This window comes from Coenobita brevimanus, chromosome 5 (genome assembly GCF_032717465.1).
Source record: "Coenobita brevimanus isolate Jiangsu-jjx chromosome 5, ASM3271746v2, whole genome shotgun sequence".
Taxonomy (NCBI): Eukaryota; Metazoa; Arthropoda; class Malacostraca; order Decapoda; family Coenobitidae; genus Coenobita; species Coenobita brevimanus.
The window spans coordinates 5,065,514-5,091,985 of NC_136958.1; the positions used below are offsets into that span (position 1 = coordinate 5,065,514).

The following is a 26,472-nucleotide window of genomic DNA, read 5'->3' on the forward strand; positions in this document are numbered from 1 at the left end:
TCTCTCTCTCTCTCTCTCTCTCTCTCTCATTTACAACACGCAAGCATATCATTATCACAATCCATTACACAATAACTACCAACATTCCTCTCACAACTACCACCATCCACATGAGAACTACCAACATTCATTCCAACTACCACCACCACCACCACCACCATTCTCCTACCACCATCCACAATACAGATACAACTATTTCACAACTACCACCATCGCCCTTCTCCTACCACCATTCATAACAGCTACCACCATCGTCTTTCTTTCTACAACACAACTACCAACATTCATTTCACAACTACCACCATCGGTCGCCCTCCTACCACTATCTATAATACAAGTACCACAATTTACCTGGCAATTACCACCATCGCCTCTCCCCTACCACCATCTACCACAACCACCACAACTACCACCATCCACCACCACAACCACCACCATACATCACACCCACCACCACATCCACCACACTCATCTCAACCAAAACTACAGCTCTTACCTCAACCACCACTCTCACCTGACCTACCATACCTACCACTCACCTCAAACACCACTCTCACCTGACCTACCACAACTACCACAACTACCATCACTGACCTGTAGCAGTTGTTACTAAATTTGTTGTAGGAGGAGAGAGCCAGAAGGGTTCCGAAGCCCGGCCCAAGACTGAAGAATATCTGGGTAGCCGCGTCCACCCACACCTGAGGGAGAGGGGTGAGAGGGGTGAGTGGGGGGTGAGAGGGATCAGTTACACCCACACCTGAGGGAGAAGAATGAGAGAGGGGTGAGAGGGATCAGTTAGAGTGGGTGGGGTGATAGGGTGGTGAGTGGGGTTTCAGAGGGGATGAGTGGGGTGAGAGGGATGAGAGGGATGATTGGGGTGATAGGGACGAATGGGGTGACAGGGTGGTGAGTGGGGTGTCAGGGGAATGAGAGGGGTGAACGGGGTGACGGGGGAATGCGAGGGGTGAGAGGGATCAGTTGGAGTGGGTGGATGAGAGGAAGGGTGACAGGGGAGTTGAGAGAGAGGGGTAAGTGAGGGTGAGTGGGCTGTCATGTGAATAGGGTGAGAGGGATGTCTGAAATGAGAACGAAGATGAGAGGGGTGAGTGAGAATGAGAGGGGGTGAGTGGGGTGAGACTGAGTGACTAGGGGGTGAGAGATAAGTGGGAGGGGAGGGTGAGAGGGTGAGATGAGTGGGGTGACAATGAAATGAGACGGTGTGAGTGTACTGTGAGAGAGTGTGAGGCAGAAGAGGAGCCAGTGAGTGAGATGCAGGAAACGTGTAAAAGAGAGAGAGAGAGAGAGAGAGAGAGAGAGAGAGAGAGAGAGAGAGAATTATGATGTGCTGAGAAGTGTGATTGCAACTTTCCTCCTTGGCTGTCTGTCAGTGTCTGTCTCCCTTGCCCGTCTGTTTCCGTACTCTCTCTCTCTCTCTCTCTCTCTCTCTCTATCTGTCTATCTCGTTTTTCTCTTTGTACTGTTCCTCTTGCTTACTCTGTCTTCTGTTTCTCATTCTCCACATTTATTTCTCGTTCCCCCCCTTCTCTCTGTCTGTCTGTCTGTCTGTCTGTCTGTCTGTCTGTCTGTCTGTCTGTCTGTCTCTCTCTCTCACTCTCTCTCTCTCTCTCTCTCTCTCTCTCTCTCTCTCTTATCTACTATCTCCATATCTCCATCTTCCTTCACTCAACTTCCCTTCTATCTCTCCGATTCTGTCTCTACCTCCTTACCCATCCCTTCGTTTCCTTCCCTCTCTCTCCCTATCTACTTATCACCCTCTCTTTGTCTTCTCCTTTATTTATTTATTATATAGATTGTCAGGGCATAGAAACAGAGACGAGAATTTGGAAGACAAGTGATGAGTGAGATGTGTGATTCATTTTGTTGTACACTGTAATAGCAGTTCTCATATTTTTGTGCCTATCTGTCTTACCATTCCTGACACACACACACACACACACACACACACACACACACACACACACCTTGGGCTTGTGTAGCATCTGGAACCGGGGAGTGAGGTAGTAGAGTATTCCATCCGTGGCGCCTGGCAGAGTCACCCCTCTCACCAGCAGGATTATAAGCACCACGTACGGCATTAGAGCAGTCACCCACACGGCCTGGCGAAGAGAGAAAATGGGGATAGAAAATGGGGAGTTGATGAGTTCGAGAATAGGAATAATGGGTTTATTTTTCTGCCTAACTTCACCCATTTCTATCTCTATCTTTCACTCAAACACATTAGTCTGTTCACCACGTAGGCTTTAGTGCAGTCACCCATATGGCGTAGAAGGGAAGAAAATGGGAAACTGTTTATAGGGTTAATGTTCAAATAATACCTTAAACAAAAGAACTATTTAGATTTCTGCGTTTTGTGATATTAAAAAGCAATATTTATAAACGGTATTCCATAGTTTAGATATATGTGGCATTTCTGATATATGAAATTTCAGGTTGGGGCCTAACTACATATTTTGTTTTAGTCATAGAATAGAAAAAAGAATCTATAGTTACAGAAAATGAGTAACTACGGTAATCTTGTTTTTCAGAGACTCGTTCTCTGTTTCAAAATTTAAAGGACAATTGAAGTCTTGATTATTATTATTTTTTTTGGTTGACTGAACTTAATTCACTCGTCTTCATTTTTTTTTTTTTTACAGTTTTCGTTTTTCTCTTCTTTTATTTATTTATTTATTTATTTTTAGGTCTTCCATCCGTACGGTTTAATGGAGAAAGATGGGAGGGGGGAATAAGTTAATTTTAGTTGGGATGGTAAAACGCATTCTCTGTCTGTCTGCCTGTCTGTCTGTCTGTCTGTCTGTCTCTCTCTCTCTCTCTCTCTCTCTCTCTCTCTCTCTCTCTCTCTCTCTCGTAGCAGGGATCTAATTACATAAAGTGTTTGAACAGGTCTCATTTTTCTCACCTGTTAATCATGTAGGTCGCCAGGTAGTGGGTGTAGGTGGTTGGGGGTGTGGGTGTAGGTGGGTGGAGTGGTAGTGGGGTTAGGTGGGGGTAGCGTATGAAATGGGGTAGGGTAGAAGTTGGGTGAGGGAGTGGGTGTAGGTGAGGGAGGGAGTGGGTGGGGCGTGGGTGGAGGTGGATGGGACAGTGGGTGGGGAGTGTGTGTAGGTGGGTGAGGTAGTAGGTGTAGTTGGGGGAGGGAATGGGTGTAGGTGTGTCAGGAGGCGGGTATAGGTGGGTGGGGTGAGGGTGTAAGTTGGTGGGGGAGTGGGTGTAGGTGGGGAGGGGGTGAGGGTGGCATCAACAGGGTCAACAATGCAGAGTGTACACGCGTTCTGAACAAGTTTTTTCAATTGTGTGGGGACAAGTGGCAGTATTGTTGTGACCCGACCCAGGCATCCTCCACTCTCTCTCTCTCTCTCTCTAGCTGTCAGTTCATCAGTAAATATATATCTATCTAGGCTATATATCACATACTCAGTTCATCAGTCAGTCTCCATCTATCTGTGTCTATCTTTCAGTCTGTCTATCTATCTAGCTATCTATCTATCTCTCACCTTGCCCGTCGACTTAACACCTTTCCAGAGCGAGAAGTAGACGAGGACGAAGACGGAGAAGAGACAGAGAGCGAGAGAGCCCTTCACCCTGCCTATGTCTCCTATTCCGTCGCTCTTGTCCACCTCTAGCACCTCGTTCCTGTGAGAGAGAGAGAGAGAGAGAGAGAGAGAGAGAGAGAGAGAGAGAGAGAGAGCATGAATGTGAGTGTGTGAGCATGAGAGTGTAGTGGAAGGGGGGAAGAGGGAAGTAAATATGGAGAGAGAGAGAGAGAGAGAGAGAGAGAGAGAGAGAGAGAGAGAGAGAGAGAGGAAATATGTGAGAAAAATAACATTCCTCATATTTACACACTAAACCAAACAGCAAAAAATTACATGAAAAAAAAAAAACATACAAAGATCATATTACATAATTAATCTCCTTTATTATTTTTTTTATCTTGCTGCCTTCAATACATATTTCATTTTATTTATTTATTTATTCATTTAGGAAAACCTTAATGGTATAAAGGTTAATGAAGTGTTTACCCTGCCCTTTTGAGTTAGTTGAGCTTTTTATATACCGGTAGTTAAGAATAGGGTCTAGAGATAGCACACACACACACACACACACACACACACACACACACACACACACACACACACACACACACACACACACACTGAACCACTTAACCCCAAAACTACAATAATATCTTTTCCAGCATAAAGGCAAGACCACTCCATATTGGCCTTTGTTCCTTGTGAGAAACCTTGACTAATCTTGAACACCATTTGAATTCCTTCTTAGTTTCGGCGCCCGCGATAACAGGACTTCCGCGCGATAACGAAGACTGATAAGGAAGATGTTTTGATATTTTTCTTTTCGATAACGCGCCTTTAAGCTTCCTTTTGCCTTTTATCTGGCTGGATTTTGGCCATAATGGTAATATGGAGGTCTGGGGTAGTGGATTTTGGGTGGTTTTTGTGTATATGGGTATTTGGAAAGGGTGGAATCTCTCTCCCTCTTCTTTCGTGGAGGAAGGAATGGGGAGAGGCATTATTTAGGCTTGGAGAGAGAGAGAGAGAGAGAGAGAGAGAGAGAGAGAGAGAGAGAGGGAGGGAGGGAGAATGCACGTGTCTACCATACGTGAAAAAGACATGACATTAACAGGTGGACAAAATAGATGCAGATAAACACAGATAGCTAGCTAGGTAAATAAATCCCTATAACAATTTAATAATGATAAAAAGCGTGTGAATTTGAGAGATAGTAGCCAGGATATCAAGCTTGTCAAGAAAATGGAAAAGAAAATTAATTATCCATGACACAACGTCCCCTCTCACGCACGCATTCCGATTCTCCTTTGTTTACGTTCCGCCATTACGTCAACACAGGGCGATCAGCTGTTCGAGTTGCCACGTAATACCTACAGTTTTCGTTTTTCACTTATCGGGAGGGGGGATTATGTCTAATTAACTCTGATGGGACGCAGCGCAAAGGCATTATACCTTTTTTTTTTTTTTCACCCTTTTTTTTTCCTGATCACCAGCGATACTTTAATCTGCTTCGAGAGGAATTAGAGAGAGTGAAAAAAGCAAGCGTAATTGTGGGTTGTTAGTGGTCAAAGTTGAAGGTGCTTGAGTTTGTTGGTAAATACGATACGCCTGGTATTGGGTGGCAGGGGAAAAGGCTCGAGAATTTTGACATAGACGACGATATCACGAATTTTGGAGGGAAAATGCTTTGTTGATATGTTTGGTTGCGTGTGTTGATGTGTGATGTTTTCGTATGCGTGTGTCTTTCAGGGCGAATGTGGATGGTTACAGGAAAATCACTTTGTTGAGATATTTATATACGTGTTTTTCCTTTCCTATCAATATATCCATCCACCCATCGATCCCTTAGCTCCCCTACCCATCCCCACTCCTGAAGAACTCCTTAGCTGCTTCCCTTCCAACCATCCATCCATCCATCCATCCATCCATCCATCTCTCTACTTCCCTTTTATCCATCCATCAATACATCCATCCATCCACCCACCTTCTCACTTCCCTTCCATCCATCCACCCACCCACGCTCTCACTCCCTTCCATCATCCATCCACCTATTTCCCCTCCATCCAGCCATTCACCCATCCATTCACTACCCTCCCCATCCCCCTCACCTGAAGAACTCCTTTGCGGGGGAGACGGTGAGGTTAGAAGTGGCGTTCCTGACGTCCGCGGTGAGGGTGCAGTTAGCGGTGTTCCAGGGGTTGTCACACGAAGTCCAGGGCAGCTCGCTACTGAAGGAGGCGACGAGGTAATAGACGCTCCAGGCCAAGATAGTGTTATAGTACATGGCCATATAGAGGTCAATGATGCAGATGGCGTAACCTATACCTGTGGGAGGAGGAAGAAAATTTTGAGTGAGAGGGCTTGAAGTAGATAGATAGATAGATAGATAGATGGATGGATAGATGGATAAAAAAATTGGCCTTACAGAGGTTGATGATGCAGATGGCGAAACCTATACCTGTAAAAGGAGAAAAATTTTGAGTGAGGGGGCTTGAGGAGGTGGAGTGAGAGTTATGGAAGGGATAGATAAATAGATAGAAATGAGTAAATAAAAAGATGATAGGTAGATAGATAGCAAATAGATAAAAGATGATGGATAGATAGACAGATAGATTGATACCTAGAAAATATAGATAAGGGGATGGATAAATAGGCAGAAAAATTTGATAAAATGACGGAAACAGATACATGATGATATGAAGATAGATAAAAAGATGATAGATAGACAGAGGCAGATAGATAAATAGGTAGACAGATAGATAGATAGATAGATACCTCGCATATAGCCTAAGGACCCTATGAATTAAGAAAAAGCACGTCACAAGAGAGAGCAAAATCTATGAATAAAAATAACTCAATTAATAACGCCTGAAGGACAGCAATAAATAACAGCAATAAATAACCAGGGTCGATGTGATTTAGGTATTGCTTTATTGGACGTTAATGAGGGTGATTGGGTAATAACGAGGGGTGATTTTATTGCGGCAAAAAATAGGGAGAAGTAAAGAGACGAAATCCATAAAAAAATAAAAAATGAAAAGTAAAGTGAATAAGATAAATACGTGAATTGATAAGTTAATAAATGAATGAATAATTGAATAAAGAAAATAGTCTCCCTGTGGTGTATATTTTCAAACGAGAGAGATAGACAGACAGAGACAGAGACAGAGGAAGGAGAAAGAAAGCTAGAGAGAGAGAGAGAGAGAGAGAGAGAGAGACCCTACGTGACTCTCCCCCCGCTTCAATTTGTATCGTAAAACTGAAGAGTCTCCCAAATATAAAACTTTAAGGTTCTGAACGATATCTTTTGCTAATTAGTGAAGGCATAATGAAGCGGGGGGAGGGGGAGGGGAGGGGAGAGGGAAAGGGGGGAGAATTGAAGGGGAGGGAGTAGTGATGGAGAGAGAAGGGAGAGGGGGAAGGGAGGGGGAGGGAGTGGGGATGGAGAGAGAAGGGGGAGGGGGGAGGGGGAGAGGACGGTGGATGAGGGAGAGCGATGGAAGGGGGAAAGGGGAGGGTCGAGCGGGAGGGATGGAGGGAGAAGGTCTAAGTAGGGTGCGGGAGAGCGATGGAAGGGGGGAGAAGAGGAGGAGGAAGGGGAGGGGGAGGGAGGGGTGAATGAGAGAAGGGAGGAGGGGAAAAAATGATGGGAGGAGGAGATGGAGGGGTGAAGGGGAAGAGTGAGGAGGAGAGGGAGAAGATGGTAGGTGGGGGAGAGAGGGAGTGATGGTGGGGGTGGGATGGGGGAGAAGGTGTAGGGAGGGGAGGAGAGGATGAGTTTAGGGATGGGGAGGAGAGGGAGAGGGGAAAGTGAGGGGAGGGAGTGGATGGGGAGATATATGGAAGGTTGGGAGAAGGTGGGGAAGTAGTAGGTTGGCAGAGAAAGAAGGGGAGAGAGGAGGAAAAGAGGGGAGAAATGGAAGGATTAGGTAAGGGGAGAGGGAAAGGGGAGAAGAAGGGAAAGGACGGAGGGAGAGTGTGTGGGGGAGGGGAGAGGAATCGAGGAAGAGGTGGGGAGAGGTAGAGGAGGGGTTGAGGGAGAGAGGTGGGGGTGGAGAGGGAAGTGGGGGAGGGGGAGGGGAGGAGAGAGGGGATTGGAGTGGGGGGAGGCAAAGCGGTCCTCATTAGTAAAAGGTTGAGGGGGAGAGAGGAGGGTGGGAAGCAGAGAGAGAGAGAGAGAGAGAGAGAGAGAGAGAGAGAGAGAGAGAAAGAATACAGTAAAAACAATAATTGGATGAAATGATAGATTGAAATTACTCTGGATGTAGAGAAAGATTGTCTAATAGGTAGATAGATAGATAGATACATTGATAGATATAGATAGATAGATAAACAAATAGATGGACTGGGAGAGAGAGACACAGGAAGAGGGTGGAAGGGAGAAGGAAGATTTGAGATAACGAGAAGAAGGGGGTGGATGGAAGTGGGGGAGGAGGGAGGAGGGGGAAGGAGGAGGAGGGGAGAGGAGAGGGAAAGGAGGGGGAGGAAGACGAGAAAGAAGGAAGAGAAGAGGATAGGAAAAGGAAGAGAGAGGAGAGGGGAGAAGAGGAAGAGGAAGAGAGGGAGGGGGGAGAGGAAGAGAGAGGAGAGGGGAGAAGAGGAAGAGGAAGAGAGGGAGGGGGGAGAGGGGAGGGGAGAGGAAGAGAGAGGAGAGGGAAGGAAGAGGAGGAGAGAGGAGGAAGAGGAGAAGAAGAGGTAGAGAGGGGAGGGAGAGGGAGGAGGGAAAGAGAGGGAAGGAAGAAGGAGGAAGGGGAAGTGAAGAGGAAAGGGAAGAGAAGAGGAAGAGGAAGGGGAAAGAGAAAGGTGGAGTAAACAGACCAAATAAGGATACAGGTGAAAGTTAAGAGGAGGAGGAGGAGGAGGAGGAGGAGGAGGAGGGGAAGAAGAAGAAGGAAGGAAGGAAGGAGGGAAGGAAGGAAGAGAGAAAGGCTGAGGGACTGTTGAATGATGATGATGATGACGATGAGAGAGAGAGAGAGAGAGAGAGAGAGAGAGAGAGAGAGAGAGAGAGAGAGAGAGATAATGATGGAATAAAGAGCAATAAATAGAACGTCATTAGGGGAGAGAGAAGGGGAGGAAGAGGGGAGGAAGACGGTGAGGAGGAGGGAAGGAAGAAGGGAAGAAGAGGGGAAGGAAGAGGGAAGAATAAGGAGGAGGAAGAGGGAGGGAAAAAGAGAGAAGGGAAGAAATAGGATGAGAAAGAGGGAGATGGGAGGATGGGACGAGGAAGAGGGGAGGGAGGAGGAGGAGAGAGAGAGAAGGAAGAGGAAGGAAAGAAGGAGGAGGAAAAGGGAGGAAAGAGGGAGAGGGAGGGAGGTGAAAGAAGGAAGAGGATGAGTGAAGGAGTGAGGAGAGATTAAGGAGGAGGGAAAGAAAAGTAGAGAGAGAGAGAGAGAGAGAGAGAGAGAGAGAGAGAGGAGGGAGAGACCTATTAGTCCTCTTAGTGCAATTTATCATAAGAGGAAACTATGACTGTGATATCCATTTTATGAGATTTTTTTTTTTCAGCTTACGTGACCTCATATTCACTTTATTTTTTACTTTTTTGTGCAAGGAAGAAGGAACCAGAGAGAGAGAGAGAGAGAGAGAGAGACCTATCACTGCCTTGGAAACTCTCTCTAATTTTGATGATTTAAGAGGAGGCAGAAGGGGGGAGGGGGAGTGAGAAAAGAGAGGAGAAGAAAAGAGAGGAGAGCAGGTAAGGGGAGAAGGAGAAGAAAAGAGAGAGAGAGAGAGGGGAGGGGGAGAAGAGAAGAAGGAGAGGGGAGAAGACAGAAGTGAGCTGATAAGGGAGGAAGGGAAAGAGAAGAGAAGAGAGAGAGAGAGAGAGAGAGAGAGAGAGAGAGAGAGAGAGAGAGAGAGAGAGAGAGAGAGAGAGAGAGCAGAGAAGAGAGAAGGAAAGGGGAAGAGAAAAAGAGAGTAGGAAAGGGGAAGGGAGAGGTAGAAGAGAGAAGGGGAAGAAAGAGAGAGAAGGGAGGGCAGGAGGAAGGGAGAATAGAGATGGTGAGAGGGAGAGAAGAGAAGGGAAAGAGGGGTTGTAGGAAGGGGGCGTGGAATGAGGGTGAGTGGAGAGAAAGCAGAGAGGAGAAGGAGTGAAGGAGGGGAGCAGAGGAGTGGATATGGGGAGGGGAAGAAGGAGAGAGGGAGGGGGGGAGTAATGTAGAAAAAAGGGAGGGAAAAGGGAGGGGGTGTTTGGATGGGTAGGGGGATGTAAGGAAGAGAGGGAGAGGTGTGAGGAGGGAGAAAAGGAAAGGGAGGAGGAGGAAGGGGGTGGGGAGGAAAGACGTGGGGGGGGGAAAGGGGGAGAAGGAGAAACGAGAGAGGAGTGGGAGAAAGAGGAGGGGGAAAAGAGGAAGGGGAACAGAAAACTAGATTAAATATTCATAGTACGATAATGAGAGAGAGAGAGAGAGAGAGAGAGAGAGAGAGAGATGTTAGGATGCTTACTTAACACCTTTTCCTTAGCTGTTTATTTATGGATATGGCTGGTTAATATCCTTTAGTACGGTACGTTATTTATGCAGAGTATGACGATATTGGAAGGATTTTTGTAACACAGGAAAGTAAGGTGTAATAAGCAAAATAAATCGCTTAGGAGAAGGTGTTAGGGAGAGGCGGGGAGGTGAACGTAGTACATAAGATTTGCTAACTTGCGATTCAGTCCTTACCTTGATTTAGAGAGTTTACCTCCCCCGACTAGCCCCACCCTACTGCTTCCCCCCACCCCCTCCCCTTCTGTCCCCTCTCCCCTCGACCGCCTACTCCCCCGTCCACTCTCCTTCTCCCCCCGTCCCCCACCCTCCCTCCCCCCTTTTCTACCCCTCACCTCTTCCTGTACCTTCTCCTCCTACTGTCTTCCCCAGACCCCTCCCCTCTCCCCCTCCTCCTGTCCCAAATCTCCCTTCCCCGTCCCCCCCTCCCTTCTCTATCCCCACTTCCCCTCCCTCACCCCTGACCAGCTCACTCCACTCCCCCATCCTCCTCCTCTCGGCCCCCTCTCCCTCCGCTATCCCCTCTCCCCTCCCCAGTCCACTCTCCCCTTTTTTCTCTCCCCTCTCCCCGTCCCTCCCCTTCTGTTCTAGGTGAGCATTAGCGCATCCTGGGTGGAGGGGTGTGGAGGGGTGTGGAGGGGGTGGAGGGGTGTGGAGGGGGTGTAGGAGTGGAGGGGATGGAGGGGGGTGCCACAATGCACCCATTATGATCCCCATTAGTGCCTAGCAGTGCCACCCCTTTGATTTGTGTGTTTGCATCGTGTTGGCACCAGAGACAAGGGGGGGGAGGGGGAAGGGAGGGAGGGGAGAAGAGGGGAGAAGGGGGAGGAAGGAGAGAGATGAGGGGGTGAGGGTGGAAAGAGAGAGGTGAGGAAAGAGGGGGCAGGAAGGAGAGAGATGAGGGAGTGAGGGGAAAGAGGGAAAGGGGAGGGGTGAGGTGGGGAGAGCGAAGAATAGAGGTGAGGAGGGGAAATAAAAGTGAGAGAAGGGGAGAGGTAAGGTTAGGAAGGGGAAAAGGAGAAGAGGGAGGAGAGGGGATGAGGGGAGGGGATAGAGAAGGGGAGGAGAAGAGGGGAGAAAGTGAGTGGGGAGGAAGAAGGGAGAGTAAGAGAGTGCCAATAGCAGAAAAAAGTGTCAGTTTGAAGAAGAGGTTCGAGAGACAGAAAGGGGAGAAGGAGAGAGAGAGATGGTAGGCAAGATGAAGGAGGATAAGGAGCAGGTAGGAAGAAGCTTAGGGAAATGGGTAAGAAAATAAGGAAGGGGGAAAGGGAAAGGTTGGTAAGAGTAAGGGGTGAGTAGGGGAGGAGTGGGGGGAGAGAGGAATGGGGAAGGAGGGATAGGAGCTAAGAATGGGTAAAGGGTTGGGTAAGGAAGCTCAAGATGAAGGTAAGATGGGGTAGGGAGGTGAGCTGAGAGAGGCTGGAGGTTAGATTAGCTTATTAGATTAGTTAGTTATTTGAGTTAGTTAGTTATCGGTGGTCATGGAAACAGGAAAGGCACAGAGAGGGGTGGATAGGGAGGGAGTGGGGTGGGCAAGGTGTGGAGAGGTGAGACAGGGTGTGAAAGGAACAGGTCACTCCTCTTCCTTTCACTTCATCATCTTTTTTCCTCCTCTTCTCCTCTCCTTCCTCCTCCTCTTCTTCTGTTCCTTCTAGCTTCTCCTTTACCTCATTTTCTCCTCTCCTTCTTCCTCCTCTTCCTCCTTTCCCTCTCCTCCCCTACCTTTCCTGCTTATTAATATTTCCTCCTGTTCTCTTCTCCTCTCCCTCGTCTATCCTCTCATCTTTCTCTTCTTCCTCTCCTCTCCTCTCTTCTTCTTCCTCTTCCTCTCCCTCTACCTCTACCTCTCCTCCCATACCCTTCCTTAGTCCTTAATATTTCTTCTTATTCTCTTCTCCCCTTCTTCGTCTCCTTTCTCTCCTCTTTTCTTCCTCTCCTCTCTTCCTCCTTTCCCCGTGCCTCTTCTTCCTCTCCTCTCTTCTTCCTCTCCTCTCCTCTCTTCTTTCTCTCCTCTCCTCTCTTCTTTCTCTCCTCTCCTCTCCTCTTCTCTTCTTCCTCTCCTCTCCTCTCTTCCTCATCTCCCCTTGTCTCTTCTTCCTCCCCTCTCCTGTCTTCTTCCTCTCCTCTCTTCTTCTTCCTCTTCCTCTTCTTCTTCCCTCCTCCCCTCACTCCCTGTAACAAAACTGCCCAGTGCTAGAAGGGAAAATATAGTCTTTTAAAATCTTTTGTTTAAGCTCTCTCTCCACTCTTCCCCTCTGTCTCTTCTCCTCTTCTCTTCCCGTCTATCTCCTCTTCTCTTCTATTCCCCTCTCTCCCCTGTCCTCCTCCTCTTCTTCTTCTTCTCTTCCCCTCTATATCATCTCTTCTGTTCCCCTCTCTCCCCTCTCCTCTTCTTCTTCTTATTCTTCTTCTCTTCCCCTCTATATCATCTCCTCTTCTCTTCCCCTGTCTCCCCTCTCTTCTTCTTCTTCTTCGTCTTCTTCTTCTTCTCTTCCCCTCTATATCATCTCCTCTTCTGTTCCCCTTTCTCCTCTCTCTTCTTCTTCTTCTCTTTCCCTCTATCTCATCTCTTCTATTCCCCTCTATCTCCTCTCTTCTTCCCTTCCCCTCTATCTCGTCTCCTCTTCTCTTCCCCTCTACTTCCTCTCTTCTTCTTTTCTCCTCTATCTTCTCTCTTCTTCTCTTCCCCTCTATCTTTCCTCTTCTCTTCCCCTCTATCTCCTCTCTTCTTCTCTTCCCCTCTATCTCCTCTCTTCTTCTCTTCCCCTCTATCTCCTCTCTTCTTCTCTTCCCCTCTATCTCCTCTCTTCTTCTCTTCCCCTCTATCTCCTCTCTTCTTCTCTTCCCCTCTATCTCCTCTCTTCTTCTCTTCCCCTCTATCTCCTCTCTTCTTCTCTTCCCCTCCATCTCCCCTCTTCTTCTCTTCCTCTCTATCTCCTCTCCTCTTCTCTTCCCTTCTATCTCCTCTCCTCTTCTCTTCCCCTCTATCTCCCCTCTTCTTCTCTTCCCCTGTACTTCCTTTCTTCTTCTCTTCACCTCTATCTCTTATTGTCTCTTCCCCACTTCATCTTTACTCTCCCTTTTCTTCCTATTTCCTCCTCCTCCTCTTCCTCTCTTCCCTTCCTCCACTCTTCATTTTATATTTCTCTTCTCTCTCTCTTTCTTCCTTCCCTCTTCCTCATCTTCTTCACGATCTTCTTCCTTCCTTCCTTCTCTCTTCCCCTCTTATCTTTTCTTTTTCCTCCCCCTCTTTCCTCCTCCTCCTCCTCCTCTCTCCTTCCTTTCCTCCTTTACTTTAATTTTCATACTCTTCATCTCCCTTCCTTCTCTTCCCTCTCTCTCTACCTCCTCTTTTCTCCATCACCTTCCCTCTTCCTCCTCCTCCTCCTCTCTCTCTCTCCATTTCTCTCCTTTTCCTCTTCATCTTCTTCTCTTTTCTCCCTGCTTTCCCCTCTTCCTCTACTCTCTTCCTCCTTCTCTTCTTCTCTCTTTCCTCCATCTCTTTCTCTCTTCTCTTCTCCTCTTCTTCATCTCTCTGTCTCCTTTTATCTCCTTCTTGTCTCTTCCTCCTCCTCCTCTCTATTTCCTCTTCTCTCCTTCGTCCTCCTCTTCTCTCGCTTCTCCTTTTTTCCTCTACTTTCCTCCCGCTCTCCTCCTCCTAATTTGCTTCTCCATTTTTCCCTCCATCATCTCCTCCCATCTTTATTTCCTGGTGACTCCTCTTGCTCTTCTTCCCCCTCCTCCTCCTCTTCTCTCTTTCTCTTCCCCTCTCTCTCCTCTCTTCCTCTTCCTCTTCCATTTTCTCCCTCTTCTCTCACTCCTCTCTCCTCTTCCTCTACTCTTTTCCACCTCTGTCTGTCTCCTCTTCTATCACTCTTCCTCTCCTCTCATCCATCTCTCTATCTTCACTTCTCTCACTCCTCACTTCCCCTGCTCTCTTCCACCTCTATCTATCTCCTCTTTCTTTACCTCTCTATCTTCTCTCTCTATCCTCTTACAGTATCTCCTCTCTCTCTCTCATTCTCTAGTCTTCCACCTCTGTTTATTGCCTCTTTTCCTCTCTCTCTCTCTCTCTCTCTCTCTCTCTCTCTCTCCCTCTCCCTCCAGCCTAGAAGGAAAAATAGCCTTTTGTTTAAGCCTATTAAGGTGTTATTAGCCACTGGAGCCGGGCTAGTGTGACCTTGAGAGAGAGAGAGAGAGAGAGAGAGAGAGAGAGAGAGACAGACAGACAGACAGACAAACAAACAGACAGATAAACAGGAGACAAATATCAACAAAACAAACTCGCAAACCCCTGAAGAGAGAGAGAGAGAGAGAGAGAGAGAGAGAGAGAGAGAGAGAGAGAGAGAGAGAGAGAGAGAGAGAGAGAGAGAGAGATTTTGAAGTACGTGTTCCTACACTCTGTTCACTCTAACCTGGCCTAAAATTACCATCTCTCCACGAATACTAGCACACTTCAACAGATTAAAGTTAGAATACGATGCTAGTCACGAAGAAGTGCCATGGAGAGGATGTAGAGCCTCAGTATCGTCTCATTCTGCCACTGAGCTACGTGAAATAAGCCGCAAAAGGACGAAAATCTGGACCAAGTTAAGGTGAAAGGAGTATAGCAATTATTTTCCCTTTCGTGGGTAATAAACAAAGAACTCATTACAGAGAAGGCGATATTTTTGTGTCACGTGAGGCCAGTTAACCCTTGTAGGCATAGAAGTGTGTGTGTGTGTGTGTGTGTGTGTGTGTGTGGTGTGTGTGTGTGTGTGTGTGTGTGTGTGTGTGTGTGTGTGTGTGTGTGTGTGTGTGTGTGTGTGTGTGTGTTAGAGAGAGAGGGGGGGAGGGGGCAGAAAGACAGAGAGCAAAAGGGCATGTGAGAGATATTAAGTTTGAAGGAAGCTGAACTGTGTGTGTGTGTGTGTGTGTGTGTGTGAGAGAGAGAGAGAGAGAGAGAGAGAGAGAGAGAGAGAGAGAGAGGAGGTAAAAAAAGTTGGAGAGAAGGGAAGACAGGTTAGGTTATTGAAAGCGACTGGGGACCGTGGGGTTGAGAGAGAGAGAGAGAGAAAGAGAGAGAGAGATGAGAAATTGTAAACAGGTGTGAGAGAAGGAGTCATAGTGATACAGTGAGTGAGAAAGTGAGAGAGAGAGAGAGAGAGAGAGAGAGAGAGAGAGAGAGAGGCACATCACTCCCTTTCACTCTTAACTTCAAGACTGGCTCCCTTTGCCTCCCTATTCAATCCCTATAGAGGCGGGGGTAACTTGGAGAATTGAGTGTGTGTGTGTGTGTGTGTGTGTGTATGTGTGTGTACTGAACCACATATTAAGTTATTCATATTGTATCACTTTTATAATGTGTTCTGTTCAGTATAATGTCTATCCATCTATCTAGCTATTTATCCATCTATGTATCTATCTGTCTATTTATCTGTCTATCTATCTTTCGTCCCTTCCACACCTCCAAGTTTTCTTACAGTCTCCCCTATAAAATATCGAAGTTACTCCAAGGCGAGGATAGAGAGCGACAGAAAACGTGAAGAGGGCCTCAGGGGGTACTCAACCAATCGACAGAACCGAAATATATGGAAGGGATAAATGCTTAGGGAGAGAGTGTGGGAAGTGGCCAAACAGGGAGATGGAGAGGGAGGAAGGATGGAGAGAAAGAGGGAGAGGATGGAGGGAATGGGGGAGAGAAAGAGGAAGGAAGAAGGATAAAAGGAAGTAGAGGAAGGATGGAAAGGAGCGAGGGCGAAGGGAGAGGGTAGGATGGAAGGAAGTTAGATGATTGGAATAAATGATGGAGGAACATAGGAAGGTAGGGAAGGGTGGAGGAACGAAAGGAAGGATGGAGGAACGTAGGGAAGGATGGAGGAACGAAAGGAAGGATGGAGGAACGTAGGAATCGATGGAGGAACGTAGGGAAGGATGCAGGAAAGTAGGGAAGGATGCAGGAACGTCAGGAAGGATGGAGGCAGTTAGTGAGAGAAGAAAATGATAAAATGAACAGAGGGAATTCATAAGATATCTGTTGGGGTATTCAGAGAGTGCATACCTCCTCCTTGCCTTTCTAAGTTGGTATTTAATTAAGGGTACCGGTACTCCTGGATCTGTGTCCTTTGAACTTCCTCCACCAATTCCCGGTCACTGCTGCCTTAGACCTAAAAGAAATTACCACAAATTCTCATCCTCATCAGCCCGTTTGTTGTGTTGTATTACGATGGGCAGACAGACAGACAGACAAACAGAGAGCGAGACAGTAAAAACATTACCTCCAGGTACCTTGGATGAAGGAGGTAAAAAGACGAAGAGAGAGAGAGAGAGAGAGAGAGAGAGAGAGAGAGAGGGAGATGGAATACAAATATAACAACCAATGCAATAAGAATATCAGCAACAAATGATTGATATGCAATATATATATATATATATATATATATATATATATATATATATATATATATATAGATAGATAGATAGATAGATAGATAGATAGATATATATATACTGCGAGCGAGAAAAAAAGCGAAAAAATGAAGAAAGGGAGATGATGGACCCTATGGGGTCTTGTCCTTCCCTATTATTCCTCCCCTCCACTCACTCCCCCCTCGTCTCTCTCTCTCTCTTTCTCTCTCTCTCTTCCCTTAGACTCTCGTCCCGCTATCTCAAGCCATAAGACTGACTGACACAACCTTCTCTACCTTCACTAGTTTGCCTCCCTACATCTCTCCCTCTCTTCCTTACACACACACACACACACACACACACACACACACACACACACACACACACACACACACACACACACACTCTTCCCTGTCTCTCACTATATTTGTTTTCATTTCCTCTCCCTGTCTCATTATCTAACCTTTCGTCTTCGCCTCTCTCTCTCTCTCTCTCTCTCTCTCCCCCCTCCCTTATCTCACCCTCTCTCTCTCTCTCTCTCTCTCTCTCCCCCCTCCCTTATCTCACCCTTCAAATGATCTCCCGCCCCTTTATGCCTCTCCCCCCATCCTCACCCTCCCCCCTCTCCCCCTTCTCCTCCCTCTCCCCTTCCCCCTCCTTAGTTTGTTCTTTTCCCCTCCTCCTCCGCTTCCCCTTCCTCTTTCCTTCTCCTCTCCATCTCCTCTTTCTCTTCCCTCTCCTCTTCTTCCTCTTTCCTTCTCTACCTCTTCCTCTCCTTCCCGCGACCCACTTTTCTTCTTCCTCTTCCTCCTGCTACCTTCTTCCCCTCACTTCTCTCTTCTCATTTCTCCCTCTCCCCATTATTTACCCTCTCCTGTCAGTGTTTTAATGCTTTCTTTTGTGTTCCTTTCTATTTTTCTTCTTCCTCCCCCCTCCCCCCCTCTCTATGCTTTCATCTTCCTGTCCTGCTCTTTCCCTTCCTCTCTCTTCCAGTTTCTTCTCTCTCTCTCTCTCTCCCTCTCTCTCTCTCTGCTCAGTATTACCAGCGCCATATGGGCACCCTGCAGCGTTGCCAACCACCACATGTTTCCCTTCCCAGCGCGGTGTATCGGTGAGTGACTTTCGCTGTTGCCTTGTTGATCTGGCAACAACTTTTTTCCCATATTTTTCAACGAATCGAGAAAAAATAATATATAATACGCTTCCAAATCCCCGTATAGTGGAGAAAAAAATTATATATTTTCCAATTTCCGCCGTGGATTCACTTTTTTTGCTGTTTTTCGAGGGAAGCATATTCAATTTGGGGCCAGTGTTTACATTTGGTCATCGGCGACGCCATCTTGATTGCTTACGTCATCAGCGATCGTCCTTTTAGGCTAATGCAACCAGGCCCTCCTCTAACCCCTTCAGACCGAGGGCGTGATTTATTTTATATATTTATTCATTCATTCGTTCATTCATTCTTTTATTTATTTATTTATTTATTTGTATATGCTACCACCATATGACTTTTTTATCAATTTGTGCCAGTGAACGTGATTATTTTTACGTTTATATGTGTATCAGTTTTTCATTTACGTATTCATTTACTTATTCACATCATTTATTTATTCATTCCTCATTTATTTTCTCTTGCAACGAATACATGATTTTTTTTTTCTGAATTTTGGAAGGATTAGGTAGTAGAAAATTAAAAAGAATAATCCTCGTACACAAGAGGTTAAATCTGAATATCCCTGAATCACCTCATTTAATATTCTTTTTGACTCAGGTTAAGATCAGCGTTAAGAAATTGAGGCGCCTTTAAGAAATCTGTATATTTACCTTGGAATTTCAAAGAGTTTATATTTTCTTAGTTATATTCTGTTGGTGTTTGTTTATCTGTGTGTCTGTCTGTCCGTCTGTCTGTCTATGTGTCTATCTGTTTATCTGTCTATTTGTTAAGGGTCTATCTTCCATCTATCTATTCCCAGACGCTGTTTCTTATGGGGGGATGGCGTCTCTCTCTCTCTCTCTCTCTCTCTCTCTCTCTCTCTCTCTCTCTCTCTCTTCCTAAGTCCATTTTCTCTCTCTCGTTCCCGTATCTCCACCCTAAGACTGACTGACACAATCTTCTCTCCCTTCCTAGTCTTTCTCTCTTCCTATCTCCTTCTTTATCTCTCTTGCTCTTCTCTCTCTCTTTATCTCTTCTCTGCCTCTACTAGTCTTCTCCCTACATCTCTCCCTTCCTTCCTATCTCCCTTTTTGTCTCTCTTCCTCTTCTCTGCCTCCACTAGCTTTCCTCCCCGTGTCCTTCCCCTCCCTTACCATTTTCCTCTTTCTTGGTCTTCCTCTCCTTCACCTCATTTGCCAGCGACACAATATCACCAATGTCTGCTCGATCTCTGGCTTCATGTAGTACTTTATTTGTAGTGATGGTTTACCTGTCGACATGTAGGTGATCATAAAGTAGGGAAATATAGCACACACACACACACACACACACACACACACACACACACACACACACACACACACACACACACACACACACACACACACACACACACACACACACACACACACACGCACACATACGGAAAAAAAAATCTGCACATCCAATAATACACACACACACACACACACACACACACACACACACACACACACACACACACACACACACACACGAAAAAAAAAATCTGCACATCCAATAATACACACACACACAGACGTCAGGTTAATTAGCGGCAGGTGCAAATTAACGTAGCGATAACCAGGCACACCTATTTTTATCGTCATGAAAAATAGTTAATTGCGATATATACGATACAGCGCATGGGAATCGTACAGGAAGACTGGAAAAGAGAGAGAGAGAGAGAGAGAGAGAGAGAGAGAGAGCAACTAACATTTCTACATGGAACACTAAAAAAATATATATACAGTATATGTAGTCGATTTATTTTTCCCCTACAAAGATTCCCAACCCCCTTTCAGCTCATAGTCTGGTTGGAGGATAAATTCGACTAGCAACCAAGGAGACTCATAACGACCTCACAGCTAAGACCCATCAAATTTTACCCAACCACAACTTAGCATTCAAGTGGAGAGCATGAACCTTCCGTCAGATAAAGACAGACAATAGCAAAAGTTTCTTCCTAATTACGTAGGCTAACTAGAAGGCATTGTACCTGAACACTCACCCTTCAACATGGGACAAATCCTTCGCCACACCGTAAGACATCCATTGCGGTGGTATTGTCCCAGGGCGAGCTCCATGAAGAAGAGAGGCAGCCCCCCCAGGACCAGCATGATTCCGTAGGGCACTAAGAACGCACCTGAAGAAGACGGCGAAGGAGGTGGGGTTAGTGTGGTGCGGTAGGGATCAGGGGGTGTGGTGATTTAGGTGGGGGAGAGGGAGGGGGTGATGGTATTCGGGGAAGGAGGGGGTTGGTGTGGTAAAAGGGGGAGAAGTGGGTGGGTGAGTTAGGGGTGGGGAGGGGGTGTTAGTGAGATGGTATGGAGGTAGGTGGGAAAGTTGTGAGGTGGGGGAAAGGAGGGTGTTTTGTGTGGGCTAGGGTTAGTGGGGGTAAATGTAGTGGTGTGGAAGTGAGGGTGTGGGGTGTTTATGTACTGATGAGGGTGTAGCTTCACATGGTCATTAACACCACTAAATGTTTATGAATGTTTAGAGTCATCAACATCAATCTTAAAGAGAATATGATTGTTTATAACCCATTTTTTTGGAATAAGATTTGTCGAGTTATTTCCTTCACAATTTTTTTTTTAACAATATCGCATCCCCTTCCTCTCTTCTCACTCTTCTCTCTCCCCCCTCCTCTCTTCTTTCTCTCTCTCTCTCTCTCCCCACATTCATCCTTCCCTCCCCTCCTTCCTTCTCCCCATCTCCCTCCACCTCTTCTCCCCTCTCCCTTCACCTTCGTCTTTGGTAATAGAGGTATGGAAAGCACTACTTCATCCCTCCCTCCCTCTCCCGCTCCCCCCTTTTTTCTCCCCCTTCTCTCCTCTTCCTCTCCTCCAGTCTTCTCTCCCCTTCCTCTCTTTTTCTCCTCTCCTTCTCTCTGTTGTTCCCCGTCCACTCTTTTCTTCCACCTCCTCTTTTCGCTCCCTCTTCTCTTTTCGTTGTCCTCCTTCCTCTCTCTTCTCCCCGTGCTCCTTTCTCCCTCTCACCCCCTTCCCCCCCTTCCCTACCTCTTCCCCCTCACCTCCCCCCTCCCCCATCTCCTCCCCCTCATCTTCCCTCTCCCCTACCTCTTCCCCCTCCCGTACCTCTTCCCCCTCACTTTCTCCCCTCTCCTACCTTTTCCCCCCTCACCTTCCCTCTCCCCCACCTCTTCCCTCTCACCTTCCCCCTCCCCTACCTCTTCCCCCTCACCTTCCTCCCTCACCTCTTCCCCCTCACCTCCCCCCTATCTCTTCCCCCTCACCTCCCCCCTCCTCACCTCCGCCGTTCTGGTAGCAAATATACGGGAATCGCCACACGTTGCCCAGGTCCACCGCGAACCCCACCACAGCCAGCAGGAACTCGACCTTCTTGCCCCAGGTGTCCCGCTCCGGCTCGCTGCTTCCCGTCGTCCATTTCTGACACTGGGAGGAGATACGGGGGCTAATCGTCTGGTGGGAGGGGTTAGGAGGTGTAAAAGAGACTGAGGATCGGTAGAAAGGAGAAATGGTAGAAAGGATATGGGACAGGTGAATGTGTTAATGACTATCGTTTCCTGTCCCTCCGATCCAAGGTGTCTGTCATAAGCTTGAAAAAATCGTCTGGTGCTGGGAGGAATATACTACTACTACTACTACTACTACTACTACTACTATTACTACTACTACTACTACTACTAAAGTCATGGTACTGAATGGAATAGTCACATCTACGTACACTATAACGATGTGGGCCAGATGTCAGTAAACTCTATGGTTTTTCAATCCTAATTTCACTTTCTACCACTTCATTATACTGTAATATTGTAGTACGATGATAATAATAATAATAATAATAATAATAATAATAATAATAATAATAATGGTGGTAGCACTAGACATACACAACAAGCAAAAATAATATCAAATCGTTTCGTTTTTCCTTTCAAAATAATAAGTCCTTTGAACGAGAAAAAGAAATTAGTCGAAAACAGCAATTGATAAAAAAATATATAGAAAAGAGTAAGATTATTTTAAAAGCTGGAGTCATTAATAATAAAATGTAATAAAGGAAGTTAGTTAAATGTTGGTCAGTCTCTCTCTCTCTCTCTCTCTCTCTCTCTCTCTCTCTCTCTCTCCCTCCCTCCCGCTCTCTCTCTCTCCCTCTCTCTCTCTCTCTCTCTCTCTCTCTCTCTCATATACTCACCGCCGTTTTGCTAGCCAGCTGGTAGGGCGGGGGCGGGTCCGAGTTGGGCGGGGTGGTGGGCGGGAGGGCGGGTGCTGTGGGCGTAGGAGCGGTGGAGGCCTTCCCGGGGTCACACTGGGTCACATCAGGTTTCGGGTCGCCGGTCGGGGAAGTGTCGGTCGTCGGGGGGTTGGTCGGGGAGGTGGAGGTGGTGGTAGTGGTAGTCGTAGTTGGGGGTTTGTTGTGGTCGTTCCTGGTTTTGTGGAGGTTCTGTGAGGTTGGAGGGGAGGAGAGGGGGTTCTCGGTGAGGTTGACGGAGGAGGAGGAGGACTGGGGGGAGGCGAGGGGGGCAGAGGGTGGGGAGGCGAGGGAGGGAGGGGGGCGGGTGCGGGTGGGAGGCTCAGCGCGGGCCGTCATGCTGGAGGACAGGGCGCCTAGGAGCTCAGCCACCTCGCAGACTGGCAGGAAAAAGTAAGAAAACATCAGATAAAGAGGCGAGATAAAGACACTGATAAAGACAATAAAGACTGATAAAGAATGCTGATAAAGATAATGAGACAGGCGCCTAGGAGCTCAACCACCTCGCAGACTGGCAGGAAAAAACAAGAAAACATCAGATAAAGAGAAGAGATAAAGACACTGATAAAGACAATAAAGACTGATAAAGACAATAATGACTGATAGAGATGCTGATAAAGATAATGAGACAGGCGCCTAAAGACTCAGCCATCTCGAAGACTGGCAAGAAAAAGGAAGAAAGCATCTGATAAAGAGGGGAGATAAAGACTGGTAAAGAAGATAAAGACTGATAAAGACACTGATAAAGACTATGGAAAAAGCGAAACAGGTGGTAAAGAGGTGAGATAAAGAATAATAAAGATAATGATAATGATAAGAAGACACGTGAAACAGGTGGTAAAGAGGTGAGATAAAGAATAATAAAGATAATGATAATGATAAGAAGACACGTGAAACAGGTGGTAAAGAGAGGAGATAAAGGCTGATAAAGACAGTGATAAAGATTAGGAGACACGGGAAACAGGTCACATTTAAATATTTTGCAAAGGTAAAAAAATTAGTAACAGAAATAGGGACAGGGAAAGAAAATTACAGACATCATGGTAACCTACAAAATATCCAGTAATAAAATAAAAAAAATTCAGGTTCCAAATTTTGAAGTGTTGAAAATTGGCAGTCTCACCATGTACTATTAAATGGAGGGCTTCAAATGTAATGGTTAGCGGTACTTGGCAACCCTGCTGACCCCCAACCCCTCCACACTATATATATACGACGCCACATTGATCACAGGACTCATTGTTGACGTGATTGGCAAAGGGGGAAGGAGTGTGGGGGGAGGACGAGAAGGAAGAGAGGAGGAAGAGGAGGAAGGAGGAAAGGGTTGGGGGAAGACGTGAGAAAGTACAGAGAGGGGAGAGGAAGAGGAAGAGGAGAAGAAGGCAGATAAGAAAGGGGAAGGAGGAGAAGAAGAACAGGAAGAAGAGAGGGGTAACAAAAACAAAAAAAGCAAAAGGAGTGAGAGCTATAAGAAATTGATAAAGGAAAGAAGGAAGGGGGCAAGGAAGAGGGATAAGAAGAAGGAAGAAAAATGATGATGTTGATGATGAGTATGATGATGATGATGATGAGGAGGAGGAGGAGGAAGGACTAAAAGTGAGGGGAAGAAAAGATTGACAAGAACAGGAGGAAATAGAGAAGACAGGTAAAGGAGACTAAAGAAAGGTGCAAAGAGAAGCAGAAGAAGGAAATATAGGAGCAAAGGAGAGACTAAGGTCAGGGAGGGGTGTGAGTGTGGGTGTGTGTAGGTGGAGGAGGGTGTACAGTAAGTAGCTGGGTGGGGGTAGGAGTGAGTGGGTGGAAATGGGTGTGTGGGTGTTTGATGGGCATGTCACCTCTGATAAAGTAGATAACAGATAGACAGCCATGGTATCAGATTGGCAGCCCAGAGACGGAGTGAGAGGAAGAGACAGGTAAGGTGGAGGGACGAATAAGAATAGACAGAACCATAATTACTAATCTCCACATCACCTGGTAACAAGAATACCTTACAAATTACCCACACGATTACCTTCCGCGTTACCTTAGAATTACCTTTGATCTTCCTGAGTCCCCCCCACGTGTTAGGCCTAGGTAAACAATGGCTTTATAATCTGGCTTTACAATGCTTCACTACCCCGCCTCTGGTTGTGTTTGTACGTGTGTGTGTTCAGTCCTAATGCTTCATCTTTCTGTGTCTCTCTCTGTCTCGTATATTTCTCTTGTCTTTCGCGTCTTCTCTCTGTGTCGTATCCCTCCCCTCCCTCTCTCTCTCTGTCTCGTATATTTCTCTTGTCTTTCGCGTCTTCTCTCTGTGTCGTATCCCTCCCCTCCCTCTCTCTCTCTCTCTGTCTCTCTCTCTCATCTTTCCTTGTCCAATTTTCCTGGAACCATTTCCTTTCCCACCTCCCTCCGACCTCTGGTAATCTTCATCCAATTTCTTCTTGACTTCCTTCTTTTGTCTTCCCTTCATCTCTCTCTCTCTCTCTCTCTCTCTCTCTCTCTCTCTCTCCATTTCTCACTTCCCTATCACTCTTTTTCCTTTCCCCCCCTCCATTTCTTTCTCCCCCACCCCTCGTAACCCGCTCCCTCACTCCAAAACCCCCTTCCCCACCCCTGAACCCCTTTCCCTACCCCTGAACCCCCTTTCCCCCGTGTCTCTGGGGTTCGGATCCTTTAAAAGTTGAGATCAAAGGGCGTTTATATGGGATTCCCTGCCACTGGCCCCTCTCGATCCCATTAGGCTGTGATTATGGAGGCGATTGGTTCTCAGTGCTATAGTTCAAATACTGGCATTGTTTTTCATTTTAGACTGCTATTTGGGTTTGTTGAAGGGGAAATTTTAGACTTAGAAGAAAAAGGGATTGTGGTGGTTGCTTTGAGTCTTGTTCTAGAGGATGGTTTAGGCCTAGAAAGATGGTATTTATTTAAGTGATTTAGTCGAGTCCTTAGCGGAAAAAGTTAAAATATTTACATTGTTTTTTTTTCTCTCTCTCTCTAATCTATGTTAGCCTGATTGCATAGAAGAAATTTTCACACACTCGATAGACTGGCAGCTTGACGATAGATACACTTCCAAGCTTATTTAAAGATAGAGTTGGCTCTTCATGTGACGGATCCGTGCCACTCCCTCCTCTTGAACACGGAGTGAAATTTGATAGCGTTGAGGTAGGAATGAATCTCCTTGGTTACTAGTCAAAATCACCCTCCAGTCTGACTACCCCTCGCCTCTCATGGGTTAAGGTACTTCTCTTCTTGTTAATATATTGACTATCCTTGTCATTTTTCTTCGTAGTTTTCACAGTCTTTTTTATGGTGAGTGAGTGGGTACCGATACGGCTGTGTGGACAAGGTGGTTGGCGCTGAGTTAAGCTGTGATAATGGACGGATCTTGAATTTGGCTCTCTTTTGTCTTGTTTTTATTGAGTTATTTTTATTTTTATTTTTTTGATTGAAGAAAATGCGGGATTCTAGCCTTTGGTTCCTTCTTCCTTGCACTGAAAAAAAAAAAAAATGCTCCTCGTCTGAAATGAGTACAAAAAATGCACCAAAATGAAAGATGAGAGAGAGAGAGAGAGAGAGAGAGAGAGAGAGAGAGAGAGAGAGAGAGAAATGGAGAAATGAAAAAAAAAGAAAGGAAGGAAGGAAGAAAGAGAGAAGAAAAGAAAATGAAAGAAAGAAAAGAAGAAAGAACGAAAGAGGAAATGAAAGAAAGAAACAAAGAATGAAAATGAGAGAAAGAAAAATAACAAACAAAAGAATTAGCCAAGAATACTATAATGATTCAGGAAGGAAAAGGAAGATTGAAAATTAATCACGAATCACTCAGAAATTCTAGCCATTTTTTTAGACACCTTCCTTTTGCCACTTCTCTTTTCGTTTGTCTGTTGTCATCTCTCTCTCTCTCTCTCTCTCTCTCTCTCTCTCTCTCCTCGTGGATCTGTTTCCTCTTCTCGCGTTCCTCATTTTATCATCACCTTCATTTTCCATTTTTTTTTGCATCGTTTTTTAGCCCAAAATAATAATGCTACACTGCGAGAAACATGTAGTAGTAGTAGTAGTAGTAGTGGGTGGGAGTTGAGGGACGTTTGTATACCCTGGCAGCAGACCCGGCCAGTTACATCAGTGCCATCGCAAGAAGGCGACTCTCTCTCTCTCTCTCTCTCTCTCCCCCAGTAACACACTTTCTCTCTCCAGCAAGTCTCCCTTTCTCTGTCTGTCTGTCTGTCTGTCTGTCTCTCCAGCAACAAGAAATTCACTTAAACAGGCCAGACATTCTCGGCGATATGACAAATCCGGCTCCACCCCCCCCCCTTCAATAATAGAACTTTCGGCCCTCCATAATTTCTCGACAAAGGGGCCGAAGCCGAAGAAGTGAGCAGTGAACGATGTGAAGTGGGACGAGCGATATCAGACGAAGAGATATGGAAATGAGGCGGAAAATTCGGCTCCCGGGGGCGTGGTTCAAATGCCTTGTTGTTTTTATTTCATTTTTTCGTCCCGGGTTTTTATTGATTTGGGTGATTTTTTTGTTTTTGTAATTTTTTTGTGATTGTCTGTCTGTCTGGTTGGTTGATTGTCTTTCCGTCTGACCCTACATCTCTCTCTCTCTCTCTCTCTCTCTCTCTCTCTCCAGGCGCAGAAGGTGTAGTGTAGAATA

The 26,472-nt window shown here is 46.3% G+C and overlaps 1 protein-coding gene across 1 annotated transcript in view; it reads right to left on the minus strand.

Moving 5' to 3' along the window:
• SerT (Serotonin transporter) overlaps nucleotides 1-26,472 on the minus strand; it is a 48,524-nt gene that overhangs the window by 14,824 nt on the left and 7,228 nt on the right. The window contains exons 2-8 of the mRNA XM_080270605.1: nucleotides 21,777-22,025; nucleotides 20,872-21,016; nucleotides 19,612-19,746; nucleotides 5,660-5,876; nucleotides 3,516-3,654; nucleotides 1,983-2,117; nucleotides 595-698 (exon numbers count right to left, since the gene is read on the minus strand). Of these exons, the coding sequence (XP_080126731.1) occupies nucleotides 595-698; nucleotides 1,983-2,117; nucleotides 3,516-3,654; nucleotides 5,660-5,876; nucleotides 19,612-19,746; nucleotides 20,872-21,016; nucleotides 21,777-22,025 (1,124 nt within the window). The remainder of the gene's footprint in view (nucleotides 1-594; nucleotides 699-1,982; nucleotides 2,118-3,515; nucleotides 3,655-5,659; nucleotides 5,877-19,611; nucleotides 19,747-20,871; nucleotides 21,017-21,776; nucleotides 22,026-26,472) is intronic.